The sequence below is a fragment of the Gymnogyps californianus genome, chromosome 1 (genome assembly GCF_018139145.2).
Source record: "Gymnogyps californianus isolate 813 chromosome 1, ASM1813914v2, whole genome shotgun sequence".
Taxonomy (NCBI): domain Eukaryota; kingdom Metazoa; phylum Chordata; class Aves; order Accipitriformes; family Cathartidae; genus Gymnogyps; species Gymnogyps californianus.
Genome location: NC_059471.1, coordinates 137,757,502 through 137,772,250, shown reverse-complemented (window position 1 = coordinate 137,772,250; position 14,749 = coordinate 137,757,502). Strand labels below are relative to the sequence as shown.

General features: G+C 41.4%; 1 protein-coding gene across 1 annotated transcript; it reads left to right on the top strand.

Annotated features, from left to right (window-relative positions):
- Nucleotides 1–1,606: 1,606 nt before the first annotated feature.
- KLHL42 (kelch like family member 42) lies at nt 1,607–14,471 on the top strand. Its single transcript, XM_050912093.1, has 3 exons — nt 1,607–2,499; nt 9,787–9,980; nt 13,905–14,471. Exons 1-3 carry the CDS (start codon nt 1,607–1,609, stop codon nt 14,354–14,356), a joined length of 1,539 nt encoding a protein of 512 aa, XP_050768050.1. The 3' UTR covers nt 14,357–14,471.
- The last annotated feature ends 278 nt before the right edge of the window (nt 14,472–14,749 follow it).

The window sequence follows — 14,749 nt, the reverse complement described above, 5'->3', positions numbered from 1 at the left end:
AAGGACACCTGTAACTCTGAGATTGACATTCATGTCATCTGTATGGGCTAGAGTTAAGAAGCTGAAGATCAACAAAACAGTGAGAGAGTATCATTTCACAGAGGAAATGCTAAAAAGCAAACAACCCTGTCTTCCTTAAAAAAAAAGAGAAGAAAAAAAAAAGAAAGAAAAGAAACAGCCTAATACCACTCTGAAAGAGTTTTAATAGTTGGGGGAAATGATCCCTTCTGAGTAGTGGAAACAGAGAGTTGTCTGAAAACTAAGCAATCTGCAATAACTGGAGATGAGTCACATTACTGCTAAGGGGAAAGATTTTCTATGATCTGCAATACACAAGGTGAAGGAAATATCTTTATAAAGATAAAAAATATAAAATACCTTTTTAAAGTCTTTATATTAAGCATCATCATATAGGAATACACAGGATGGCAGACTTCCTCATCTGTTTCAGCAGGTTTTTTTTTTAAAAAAAGGACTGTCATTATGTTTCAAGAATGTAACAAAGCAAACAGCAAAACAGTCACTTCATCCATGCCCAAGATGCTCAGTCGTTAATTTGCTCTTTCCTTGTTCATGTCAAACAAACTCAGGGCCCTGGTATGTAGATCGCTCTCAAGAATAACCTAGATGTCCTATTGCAGGAGCTCAGTTTAAATAGAACAGAGAGAGTAGCAGAACAGGTTATATAGTATCTTTATATGCCAAACCAGGAGCTGAGACACGGAGGAACTTAGGCAGGAGGAATCAGGAAGGTCGTAGCAGAATTATGTATCGTACTTGCCGTTCCTAAATCCTACTGCTGCACTAGACGTGCAAGGTGATCCTTTTTGTTGTTTTTTGTTAGTGAATGCCACAGTGTCAAGATGCTGTGGCATCAGGCTGACTGTAGTGCTCCCTCCTCCTCGCTGGCTATGCACGAATACATGTACACATACCTTTTATTTTTTTTTTTTTTCCCCCTGCGTATGTGGTTCGAGAATATTCCCCCTCTCCGGGGATGCAGAAGTACATTTACGGCAAGAGGTTAGAGCTGCCGGCTGGAGCTGCGATCCCGGCCCAATTCAGGCAGCGCCGGGGGGGGAGGCGGGGGAATCGCTGCGCGTTTTGCCTGTTACCGCGCTCTGCAGCCGAGCCCTTGGCCTTTCTGATCGCCTCCCTGACACGCACACGAGCTTGAAAATGCCCCCCTCCCCAGCACAGGGCCCGGGCGGGCGGGTGTGTGGGTGCCCTGCAGCCCCGTTTGGCGCTGATGGCCCCGGCGGGCAGCCGGGCAGCGCGGAGAGGCCCGGCCATCTCCCGAGCGCTCAACATTGCCTTTTTAGGGCTTTTTTTCTCTCCTCTCTGTGTTGTTGTTTTTTTTTTTTCCCCCTTCCCCTTCTTCTCTCCTTGCAGGGACGGAGGCGGCGGAGCTGCGGCAGCGCCTCCCTCCCGCCCAGCCCGCCTCCCCCGGCGAGGCCCGGCCCGGCGGGGCCCGGCCCGGCGCCGCTCCTCCGCTCCGCTCCGCTGCGCTCCTCCCACCCCGGCAGCGGCCGCCGGGGCGGAGGAGGAGCCTGCCCGCAAGCCGGCAGCGGCCGGGCTGAAGTGCAGCCAGGGGAGGGGGTGAGCGATGTCCCTGGCGGAGCGGCGGCGGCAGGAGGAAGAGGAGGGGGAAGGGGACGAAGGGGATGGGGCCGGTGCGGGGGAGGAGGTGGTGCAGATCCGGCTGGGGGACAAGTGCTACCCAGTGTGCAAGAGGAAGCTGATCGAGCAGAGTGACTATTTCCGAGCCCTCTACCGCTCGGGCATGCGGGAGGCAGGGCAGGGCCAGGAGGAGCAGCTGCTGCGCGGGGGGCTGAGCGCTCTGGGGCTGGAGCTGGTGCTGGACTTCATCAACACCTCCTGCCTGGCCAGGCTGGAGCAGGAGGAGGGGGGCGATGAGGAGCCCCCTTTGCTGGAGGAGCTGGTGGAGGCCGCTTCCTACCTGCAGGTCACCCCCTTGCTCCGCCTGCTCCTCTCCCAGGTGAGGCTGGGCAACTGCTTCGAGCTGCACCGCCTGGCTCAGGTCTACGGTCTCCAGGACTTGCACGATGCCTGTCTAGACTTCATGGCCACCCATTACCATCAGGTGCTGCGGAGGCCCGATGCCCGGCCACATCTCCTCCTGCCCCATGCTCTCCAGCAGCACTTGAAGGAGAGGCGGATGAGGGGCACTGCCACCCTCGTGGCCATTGGGGACTTCATGGGGGCCTCCTCCCTGGGACTGCCTCCAGGCTGTCACCCTCAGGTGGAAGCCCCCTGGTCTATGCTGAGATATGATGATGAAGCGCAGAGGTGGCTCCCCCTGGCCAACAACCTGCCCCCTGATCTGGTGAACGTCCGAGGCTACGGGTCAGCAATGCTGGACAACTACCTGTTCATCGTCGGGGGCTACAGGATCACCAGCCAGGAGATTTCGGCGGCTCATTGTTACAACCCTTGCCTAAACGAATGGAGTCAGCTGGCTTCAATGAACCAGAAGAGGTAACCCTTGCTCCCTGAAATACACGTGTGTCCATGTATATTGTCAAAATAGACCCTGTTGAGTCACGTGGTGTTGACTGGACTCAGCCTTACGAGAAGTGATTCAGACCTGTCTCTGTGCCGTCAATCACCCGCGTCTCTTGCATCGTGTGGTGGGAAGGACTGTGGTGCTTGGCGATGGCTTGGCAGCACGCCACCAGACAGGCCTGGCAAACGTGGTCTTTACCAGCAACAGTCATCCCAACGCAGCGCAATGCTGCTGCCTCTCTCCTGCTTAAGGGCCCCCTCTGCATGGAGCAGGGAGCTGCTGTGGCAAGGGAAGGGTGAGGGGGACGGGACTTTGTTGCGTAAATGCTGGTGGTTAAGGCCTCAGCTGTGGGAGAACATGAGCTAGGCGTCAGCAGACGAGGACTGTGCTATGGCCCTCCACCATGTGTGATCATTCACCTTGGTGTGGAATGGTGGTGGGCTCCCACTTTTCCTTTAAATTGCAGTATACAAGGAGCCAGCCTCTCCAAATAGCTGTCTCACTGGTAGTAGAAATTCTCTTTGAAATAACAAAGATTTAAAAAAAAACCCAAAGATAAAATTCTTCTCCTACTTTCTTTGTGGTATATTTTAGCTCCAGTACTGTAAGCGACAAGTTTTCCTGCTCTTAGTAGGGATGTACAATCTTTCAGAGCTGGAGATGGCTGAAAAAACTTAGTTGGAGCAATTTTTCATTGGTTTGTACTTTCATAAAAATCTGAATGTTTTGTAGACCTGCATTTCAGTGAAATATTCACTAGAAAAATGTCAGGAAGATTGTGAGAAATTTCTCACTTTATGAGAATATTTGGATCTGGGAATCATTCATCATTTTGACCATTTTGCTTTTTTTCTTTATCCTTTTGAATTGTTTGTTTAACATTTATGTTTAAGTTAGTATTCAGAAACACTTTTATAATTTACGTTTGAAAGAATAATAAAGAGCTAGCCTTGAGGGGGACCAAAGAAGAGAGGCCATCTCCCTGGCCACGGCTGTGGCTACTCTACCTTAATCATGCTGCAGAGTTGTCAAAACAAAGCCTTTTACTTCACTGAAACAAAATGTTTCTGTTCTCTATTGTGAACTTCCTCATTGTTTCCATTTTAGAAAAAGTGTTTAAATTTTTATCTTCTCTGACTGAAAAAGAACAAGTACAGAGGCCAAAATTCACTATAGAATGGAAATTCTCTTCTCCATCCAGTAAATTCAAAGCAAATGCAGAGACCTAAACCATTGGCATAAATGCTTTGTATCTGAGTAGTAAAACTGTAGTCTCTATTTCAGTCTCTATGTAGCTCTCGCCAGCTAAAACCCCTCAAAACAGGGGTTTGACCTAAAATTAGTTCTTTCCCATTTCACCCTTTTTTTTTTCCACTTTTTGTATTGTGAGAATTTCACTGAAATGATTGCCTCCATAGTCAGTCATCGGAATTGATTAGTAACAATTTTTTTCAGTATTTCTGGCTTCTTGGAATGGTGGTGTGAAAAATTTCTTCTGTAAAATGAGTGTTTAGCTTTTAAACACTGCAAACACCTTTTCTTACAGACATATTTCTTAAAGACTGAGCCTATAAGCATTCCTCACCGAGGCAACTGTGGGAACTGAGATGTTTTAGCCGACCTCGCTTCAGCAGTCTTGCCTACATGAGCACAATTGAGAGCACATTGACCTCGGTAGAAAAGGATGATGGTGTCAGCCCACACAGTGTCTCCTGTGGAAATTAACTTAAACATAGAAGTCCCATGTTGATCAAGTTATGAGGTTTTGGCACTGGTTTGTGTGATGTGTATAGCAAGAGAGTTGTTATTACGTGTGATCATTCTGCAGCATGGCGAATGAGGGCTTTTTTAAAAAATGTTTTTTCGAGGCCCTTTTTTCACCTTACAACCTGGCTGTTCAAACTCTAGATCAGCCTTTTTCCCCCCACTTTCCCTTTTTTCTCGGACATGTAATCATTATATCTGAAATAAACACATGGATATTTTCTCCTTATATTACTATTTTCAACTGCACTGCCATACCAACTTAATCCTGAAGCCCATCACAGGTGACAGCAAGGTATTCCTTAACATAGTATTTCACATTGGCCATTTAGTGCGGAAAAGTAGCATGTGAATGGGTATTTTTGGAATAGTCTCTATTCTTACATGTCATGGTAGTTGTTGTAGGCCAAGAAGAACCCAGAATTACATCTGCCCCTAGACTGAAAGGTAGCAGCAAGTGAGTACGTTGCTCCCTGAATGATAATCAGGGGAAGTTTTTTTCATGGAAACTCTGCTGACCCCTTCACAAAACACGATTTTGACTTTAACATCTTCATGGAGTCTCAACTCTGAAGTTATTAGTTATTGTTTTTTCTATCTGACATAACATTTCAGCTCTCTGATGACCCGCTTGACATTTTGTGGCCAGAACTCAGGAAGGGATGGCCTGTGCTGTAGGAGCCAACAGCAGGGAGATTTTTAGGATCAGGGATTTTGCATTCAACACAAACAGCACTGATGCCTGTCTGCCGCACAGATGTGGTGCAGTTACATCTGCGGTTTGCTCAGCATTGTATTTTTAGTTTGTTATGCTGTAGTAAAATAAGCAGGGCAGTTGCCCAGCGTGCTGCTTAGGAATTAGTCATGTGACTGTCTGCCAAATGAATTTATGTCAGCTGATATAATTACATCCCAGGGATGAATTTTTTATATACCTTGAGGGAAGGTTCTGGTTCCCATTGAAGTTGGTTTGACTTCAGACAACAGAGTATCTGGATTTGGCCTATATGAATGGATGCATATGTTGGCCTCAAGGGAAAGCTGAGGAGTTATGGAAATAATTGTGCTGATTTGCTGTTAATATAAGAAGTTCTCTGCCCTCAACAAACCTTGTAAATTCTATGATATTTTTATCTTTGATTATTTCCTTTATTGTAGTATAAAATCCCAGGATGCTGGGTTTCTCTGCACATGCACAGATGAAATAGTCCCAACTTATTTCTAAGTAGAAGACAAAAGCCATCAGGTGTATACTGAATACTTAGCAGTCATTCTGGTTTAGGTTATAGCTGTTAGCTTTCTTTCTAGATGTAGAGGTCTTATTACTGTAGTTTCAAATTTGTTCGCAATAGGTACCTCCTGTATATTATTCTTGTGATGCCCACCTAAGCTTTAGCAGGTGTTATTCCCTATTTATGCATACACAAGGGAGATAAAATCATTTGCTCAGGCTCATATAGGAAGCCTGTGACTGAGCCTGGAATTTCTCATTATCTGAGGACTAAATCTAGTGCTGGTCACAAATAGTCCATAACAGATCAGTTTCTAGATCTTTTCATTCTAGGGATATTGCTGTACTTGGAATGATGTCTTCAGAGAACGACCTGGACTTTTTTGTGGAAGAAACTTCATGTAAGGGTTGCCCAAGACCACTTGTGGTCTTTGGGGACGAGAAGGTAACAAAGTTCATTGGGTACTGTTCAAGTAATGCCCTTGAATACCTTTCCATACTTTTCTTTAAATTGAAGCTGTCAGTTGAAATTTGCTATTTAAAAGTAATATACTCATAGGATTTCTACTGCATGTGCCAGTTACAGCTGTATATTCCACTTTTATTTTCCTTCAGAACCTTCCTACTCATGGCAGGTAAATCTTCCAGGCTTGGAAGACCCTTGTAAGCCCCTGGCTGGGATTATACACATGCACGTGGAACATGGTTTTTGTGAGCAATCTGTGCCTGAACTGCTGCCACTCTGAGGACTTTACAGAAATATAGGAGAGGATGCTCCTGGGGAATGGTAGTGGTTCATGAGACCTTTTCTTTCCACTTTTTAAAATATTTTTTTTCACTCAAAATTCCTCTGTGTTGGGGGAAAATAGACTTTTCAAAAATTTTTAAGTTAGAAATATTAATGTCATATTTATCACAAATGTATCACACGCTTCCAAAGCTGAATGTTGGATGCAGTGTGCTCTGCAGACTCATATAAGGAATGTAAAAAAAGTGGTTCATGCAAAAAATGTAAAATGCTTTGGAATTGCCTTTGTAACTGTTCTTTCATGATTCTTCGTTTCTGTTGTAAATGCTTTAACTCTAGAATAAAGAAATCATCCGATTTGTGAGAAATTTTAAGGTTAAAGTTGGTCATTTGGCAGGAAGGAACCACAGGTTAGTTAGTCCAAGCCTCCTGTTCTACAGCAGGACCATGCTTACCTTGCAAATACACATTTAACTTGTTCTTGAAACCGTCCAGCAATGTAGATTCCAACCTCCTTCCTCCCAGGTAACTTGTTCCCATGTTTAGCCACCCCTCTGATCAGGAAGTCCTCTCTAATATCTATGCTAACTTTTTCTTGTGGTATACTAAGTGAATGATATCTGTCAGTGAACAAGAAGAATGCTTGCTGTCCTCTTTATAGCCACTTTCATAGTGGTCTCCTACAGATACATCTATGGCTGTTAATGCAATCCAGAACAATGCAGGTTTTTTTGCAAGTTGTTGAATGTTGTCTTGTATTCAGAAAGCTATGCACTCTGACCCCTAGATCCTTTGCATTTGTGCATTATATTTTTCTTCCTTTTCACATATAGTGCTTTGCACTTGTCTTTATTGAATGAAACATATATTTTGAACTATGGTAAAACTCCACAGCTCGCTCTTGCTTGTGTTCCTGGGGTTCCTTTCAGAGGGAACAAGGGACATCAGAAGACAGCTCATACCCGCTCTTGTCCCAACAAGAAGGATACGCACTAGGCCTGGCATTTGGAAAGCACTTTTGATCCCCCAAGTTTAGATAACTCACTGGGTGTGAGTGGAGTTATATCGCAGTTGAATCTGACAGACTGTTCAGCTCCGTTGTTTCCAAGCTGTAGTCCATGGAACAGTTGTTAGTTGTGGAGAGCTGGCTGGTTGCTCAATGTTTGCTTTCCTTGTTTCCAGCTGCTCCAACACATTAAAAGAGTGTAAAAATACACTAAATATTTCCTAATGTTCACTCTCCATGAAAACACCTGCTGTTATTGGCATGGAAAGGTGAATGGCAGAAGTTTTTCATAACATATTGAGCCATTGTCCAAACTTTCATATAAAGTACGCTGATGGATACTTACAGCTACTTTTGAGTAAAATGAACCTTACAGTTAATGGGTTCCATAAATCCGAGGTACTTCCACTGAATGTCATCCATTTTAACAAGTGTTGGAGGTGGTTAAATGACAGACACAAATGTACGTGGCCTCCTCCCAGAATAATTGAAATTGAAAGTTGTGCTGTACATCTTTCACTGGATAGTTTTCCCTATGCTGCAAGAAACAATTCAGTGATATGAAGGCCATCAAGCAAAAACTGGATAAATTACCTCCATTCTGATAAAATAGTAAGAGGCTACAATTAGAGGGTAACTAGAGAACCATGTGTGAATTAGGAAACCTGAATTCTTTAATGTTCTGACACTACAGTCTTGCTTAGTTAATTCATGTCCTCTGTGGCAGAACTTTTAGCATGTTTAAAAAGTTGCTAGAAGATCTTAGAATAGGGAAACGCTATCTGTGTGCGTGTGAACTCATTTTATAAGCCAAAAATCCTGCACAATCTCCATCATAGGCACAGAGTTACAGACTTTCTAACATACTTTCGATTTTAAAGGATTGCTTGGAAAATGCATTTACATTTTGTGGTTTTGTCCCTTTGTTAATTTGTGGATTTTTTTTCCCACCATAACTTTTAGAAACAGGTACATTACTTTGAAAATCATAATGTTTTGCAAGTAATTATCCTCATTTCATACCCACTATTGAGTGCCATGTTATTTTGGATTCTCTAAGATGGAAAACATAATTGCTGTAGAGAGGAGATGAACAGAGTGACCTAATCGTAAATGTCAGCAAAAAAAATGAATAAAAAGCAATTAATTCCTTCAAAGGAGCATTTTAGTTTCCAAAGCTATATCAGGATGACAAGAACAAAATGATTCCATCTGGAAACAAATTCTTTTTCCAAATATATTTAATAAAAAGAAATTGCAGGGCAGTCTGCTGCTAGGCAGGGTTCATTTTGTCCAGACAAAACCCTGCAAAACTACTTAGCGGTAAGTTTTGAATCTTGGATTCATGCAGAGTGAAACTCACTTTACTGCTCAGCAGGCCAATGCAAGTCTGAAGCGCCACTTCGGTTTTACAGACATAACGCAGTTCCCCGTTTGGCTTTATGCTGAGCTGGTGCACTCCAGTGACTTTCACACATCTAGTTAATTGGGATACTGCATGGTAAAATCTCAATTTGGCTCAGCAGTATAGAAGGAACAACCTTTCTAGGCAATGAGACTGTTTCTGAGGAGAGGAAGAGCTCATCTTTTATTAGACCAGGTTCCATAGCTGGAAGGAATAGCTGAGCATGCAAGCCGTCTATCTTCAAGTCCCCCAATTTCTTCCTACAGACTTGCACCTTTAATATCCATAGACCATTTGTTTCTGCCTGTATTATCTTAAAAGTGTAAGATACAAGGCTTCTTGCGCTTCAGTAATTATAAAGTTGCCCTTTGCCATGCTTGAAATATAACAGCATAATGGAACAGAATAAGAAATAAAAGAACAGGGCATTGCCTGTGGTGTGCAATGTATTTTGTTCAGCTATGGGTGAAACATTAATTTACAGATATATCTTGCTTCAGTGGGATGGAGGATGTATTTAGTAGTTTAATGCTGAACAAGGTACAGGAGATTCTCTCTTCCTTCTTTTGCAGAACATGATTCAGTGTGTAACGCTTTAAATTTCTGTTTATGAGGGTTATTAAAGAGAGTCTGTTACAGACTAAGACAAGTACAAATTTTTAGGCATTCATCAAGTCTTGTTTGAAATTTCTGCAATTTTAGCTAAAATAATATCCTTGACTGTGTGTATATATAATACGTTTTTCTCTACTAAAGGTACTTTACTAAAAGCCTAGTAAAAATGAGATATCTACTGAACACATTAGTTAACTAAACGTTTAGATCTCAAACTGTGACAGATTGAAATCCAAAATAAAATATTCATCAGTCTCAGCATCAACATCATTAACATCCAGAATGTCACTGATTACTGTCCTACGTAATTACAGTGTAATTACAGAATTTGGCCTTGCACAGAAGAGTTCAGATGCTGTAATACATGAAGTGATGGTACAAGTTGTAAGTGATGATGAGTATGTTGGAGCCTGGATAGGAAGAACTTTCTTTTCCGTATATTTCTGTACATCTATGCAACCTATTTCAATGCTGCAATCTTTTCTTTCAGGTCCAATTTTAAGCTTTTGGCTGTAAATGGAAAGCTCTATGCCATTGGTGGTCAATCCCTTTCCAACGTGGAGTGCTATAACCCAGAAAATGACTGGTGGAATTTCGTCGCATCCATGCCAAACCCTCTTGCAGAATTCTCAGCTTGCGAATGCAAGGGCAAGATCTATGTTATCGGAGGGTACACTACACGAGGTAGAAAGCTTGCTTTTACTTTTTTTTTTTTTAACCTGATTGCTTCTAAGGCCCAGATCATTTTCTTCTCTTTTTCGGGAGAAGAATCTTTTGAACTGATGTAGAAAGCTGCATAATACTCATTAAAACATGTAGAAATAAATCACTGGTAGAAAATAATTGACAAATGAAACAAAAAAAATTAGTTCTGTCATAGAGGAATCAGATTTTTTGTTTTCCAGGGCCTACATGGACCTGGGGCTCTATTATTCAGTGGAAACAGACTGATGGGTACTTCAGCACCCAGCTTAGCCCACTTTTTTTTAGATTTTGATCACACAGTAGAAAGAGAGGTCTCAACAGATACACTTTGTTTACTTTTTAAATACCTGTTTTAGACTGTCAAAAGGAAAAATGTGAAGAAAATATCTGCCTGCATTACTATTTCTCATGTATTAATAGATGTCATGATCCTTTCACTATAGCATTTCAGTGTTTCACAGGCAAATTCAACCTATAGGTATTTTCAGTGCTGAAATAACTTAATTGAATAATTAATCAAAAGGTTAAGCAAGAACCAACATTTTTTACTTACTTCCTTTCTATACCCTGTTTTCTGAGGATACTGTACAGAGGGAAGGATTTGAAGTTGCATTCTCCCCTGACAATTACTTTTTCTTTATCCAGTGGAAAAGCAAGCCATGTAAAAATAGCTCCCATTTGTTCGTTCCTGAAGCACATAGTGCCATTCTTTGGGAGGAATACCATTTTCTCAGAGTTTTAGAAGTCAATTTTTTTTCATGTCAAATGTTCAGTATTTACCAGGATTTCCTAAATTTGGATTCCTATCTCTAGGCCTTTGCCCACTTCATTTGACCACAGTAGTTTTAATTTTTTTTTCCAAATGGAGAATAAAATTAGAAGAGAGATCAGCTTTTACAGAGAGTACTGCAAGCAAAGCTAAACTGACATTAGAACAAACCGTGCCTTCTAGTGTCTGAGCAGATTTTAGCTCTGAATCATTATGAGGTTTATAAAGGACACACTTCCACCCCTCATGGTCCTTGTGATAATGATAACCTTCAAAAGCATTTTGTCTGGTCCATTCTGACCCAGAACCTGGTGGCTTGACTGAGGAAAACAAAAGATATCGGCATGCCTGTGTCCATATGGAGGGCCATGCTGTGATGTGCTCTGCAGTCCCAGTCCTCTGGTCATCCCACTAAAGGATCTGTTGGGGTGCATTGCACTCCCTGATGGCCGGCACTAGGACTGAAAGATATCTGGCACACAACACTTGCTGTGCTGAGAAGTCAGTCCCAAGGAGAAACATCCTTTGAGACAATAGAGCAGAGAACAAGGAGAAGGGACTGAAACAGAGTAATGGGAAGACTTATCTCTAGAGACCACAGTTAGGGTTTTGTCATTTTTATCTAGAGAAAGAGAAAGAAGAGATAAGAAGAAAAAGCTCTGATTTGGTTAATAGTGCTACAAGATTATGGGAGTACCAGCTTTTCTCCTACATCCCCTGCACTTTGCAAGTTCCTTTTCTGGCACTTGTGCGGTTCTTTTTTCAGTCTGCCTACTCCTGGTGTCATGGATAGGAAGATCAGCATGTTGCTGATGCAGATCCTATTCCCTTAAAATTCATTAACAAAGCGTGTGTAGTCAGGATTGCTGCCCTGTGTCGAGCTCCTTATTCGGTACTTACTATCTGTGGTTTCAACTGAAGGAGGATAGTCAGTGAGTTACCTCTTGCTTCTTCCACACCTGAGGGGATTGCCACTGACCTTCAGGCCTCTGTCTTTTCCTAGATCTTTTCCTAGGTCTTTTCCTAAAAGCTGTTTTTAATGGAAACAGGATAGTAAAACAGTATAAAGTTGTGAGCAGTGGATAACTAGCACATTTAGGCTTATGTTTAAATCCAACACTGTTCAGGACAACGAGCACCTGTGCTTGTTATAAATAAAGATCCTTTCCTGAACAAGGGTCTACAATCAGTTTTTCTGTGACACCTTGGCTTAGGACAGCTATCAGACTTAGAAACCAGAACTGCTGCAATTAAACTGGTGGTTCACCTTCCAAGTTATGCAGATGTCGGAGAGTGTTAAGGCCTAACTATCTGAGAGGCACTGAGGTTCATTTGCTATTTCACTACATTCACTATATAAAACACATGTAGCAATTAATATGTAAGTTTTTATTTTATTTTATTTTATTTTATTTTTAGTATTTCTGCATATACCTCAGTTTTGGTAGGTTTTGTGGGCTATTTTTTTGATCTGTGTAGAGCTTTCTCCTGAGACTGCACTTTCCAAAAGATGGTAGGATCTGGAATTTCCCACTGTAAACTATAATGACACTTATTGAATAAAGACCCTCCTTCTAGTTCTCAGCTCTCACTTGCGAACCTAAATCCTAATAGAAACTCCATGTCAGGCACTATAAAGTTCGTGTTTTGTATTGTTTTTTTTTTAGTTTCAGTGAATGTAAAAGACCCAGGCCCTGGACTGAGCAAATGAGGGCCATATCACAATAGACTTCCATTTCATATGCCCCCTCTCAAACCATAGCACTTTTTACCTGGAAAGATTACTGCTATAGATAGACATAGAAATGTAATTGGGATTTCCCCCCCCCAAAATGAGTCAGAGAATGATACATTGTTTGTAGACAAAGATCATCTATTTGTAGAGCTTTGATCAGCAATTTCATAGAGCATTGCCATGATATTTTCCTTCTTTTTTTCCTTTATTTAAAGTGGATTAGGTATTCAAGAAGGCAATGTAAAGTAATAAACAATGACTGAAAATCATCAGAGTGCAAGCAAATGCTATAGCAGCGCCTCCCTAATCATGCTGCTAATGCACTTCATTCATGACAATCCAGTTATATTTACGGCTATTTATACCTGTGCCCTTACATAACTTGTCAGTATGTCACCGTCTGCCGTTTCACTTGGGAGCTCATCTGGAGATCGTCATGCAGGATAGACTTGTAATATGGAGCAGATTTTATTAAAAGACCAGGCTGGAGTCTGCAAACCTGTTGCCGCTTGTCACTTGAGTTTGGATTTAAGCTCAGGTCTCCAGAGATTGAAACCGAATTTACTAGCTAACGAGTCCTGTGCATTCTGTTAATTTAGTGAAGCCTTGGACACAGCCAGGGTCTCCACTGCACCATAAATCAGGGTGGTATTGTGATAATTTTGTAGAATAACGGTATTGCAAACACATGCATCCACTGAGTTGTAACTGAAGTATAGATATGCCTTCAGCTTTTTTCTGTGCCTCTGTCTGATGCTGGAGCATGGAGTTCCTGGTTCTTAAATGATTTTGACAATGTCTGCTGCTCTCTTTATAAGGTACTGAACATGTACCCTTAGGTCATCCATGCCACTTGCTGAAACGTAACTAGCTTTATGAATTTTATTCCATAAAACTTTGATTTATGGAATGAAATGCAAAGTATCAAAGTTAAGCTTGGATGATAAATCTTCACTTGACAGCCATTAACAAAGCATACTGTCTTCATTGTAATTTGATTCATCTGTAATCACTGTTGGAGAGCAGAATATTGCTTCATTTCCCTTTTCATAAAAAATTCTTACATATCAATCAGAGACAAAATTAAAAGTGTAAGTTAAAAGGTAGGGATTATTCTGCTAAAATCTGCATCCCCAGACCATTTACATCATGTAATGTGCCAGAAGTAGCTTAATTTTTCCCTCTGTAAAGGAACAGAACGTTCAACCTTTATTGTCAAGGGCAAAGAGTTGCAGTTCTCAATAATCAATATTTCTTCCCTGGTCTGCTATGCTTTTGCACTGTAATACATTAGCAATCTGTAATAATGGCTGATACAGTTTGTAGGGAGGAAGAATCCTCCTCCATGAGTACCTTCTAATATATTTATTTATTTGTAAATATCTCTCCTCTGTTTCAGATAGGAATATGAACATTTTGCAGTACTGTCCCACTTCTGATTCCTGGACCAACTTTGAACTTTGTGATGTCCATGTTCGCAAACAACAGATGCTCTCTGTTGAAGAAACTATATATATGGTAGGGGGTTGTATTCATGAACTTGGACCAAACCAAAAATCCAGCCAAAGTGAGGACGTGTTAACTGTGCAGTCTTACAACATTGCTACCAAAGAATGGCTCTACCTCAAAGAGAACACATCAAAATCGGGTCTTAACTTGACTTGCACTCTCCACAATGATGGAGTCTATATATTGAGTAGAGATATTACTCTATCTACAAGCTTGGAGCACCGTGTTTTTCTTAAGTATAATATATTTACGGACAGTTGGGAATCACTAAGACGCTTTCCAGCCTTTGGACAAAACATGCTGATCTGTTCCATGTATTTGCCTGATGTGCAAGAAGTGTAACAGCATCAGATTTTTCTTTTCAGCTCATTAATCATTCTTGGAAGAAATACTGCTCCCTCTAAATAATTCCATTTTCAGAATGTAATGTGTTTGCATAACATAGGCATAAAATACTGATTCTGTCCTTTAAAAAAGTTGCAAAATCCAATATTAAGAGAAATGCTTCCAGAAACAGTTTTAAGATTTTAGTTTAAAAATTTTATTGTTTTGGATTAAAATTTCACCAGATATTGTTTGCAATTTAAACATAACATTATTGTGTTGGTAACTGATAAAGGAATTCCAGAGGCAAAACTGATCAGTCTAGTTTTATTCTCCCTCTTAATAGACAGTGTAGAAGGTGAGCAAGAAGTATACATGGTAAAAGTGGAAATAATTCAATAAAGTAAATAA

Bases quoted from the DNA above. Each gene is read 5' to 3' on its own strand.
- KLHL42 (XM_050912093.1), top strand. From the start codon at position 1,607: ATGTCCCTGGCGGAGCGGCGGCGGCAGGAGGAAGAGGAGGGGGAAGGG. The intron at 2,500-9,786 runs GTAACCCTTGCT...CTTTTCTTTCAG, and splicing joins GCTTCAATGAACCAGAAGAG to GTCCAATTTTAAGCTTTTGG. The intron at 9,981-13,904 runs GTAGAAAGCTTG...CCTCTGTTTCAG, and splicing joins CGGAGGGTACACTACACGAG to ATAGGAATATGAACATTTTG.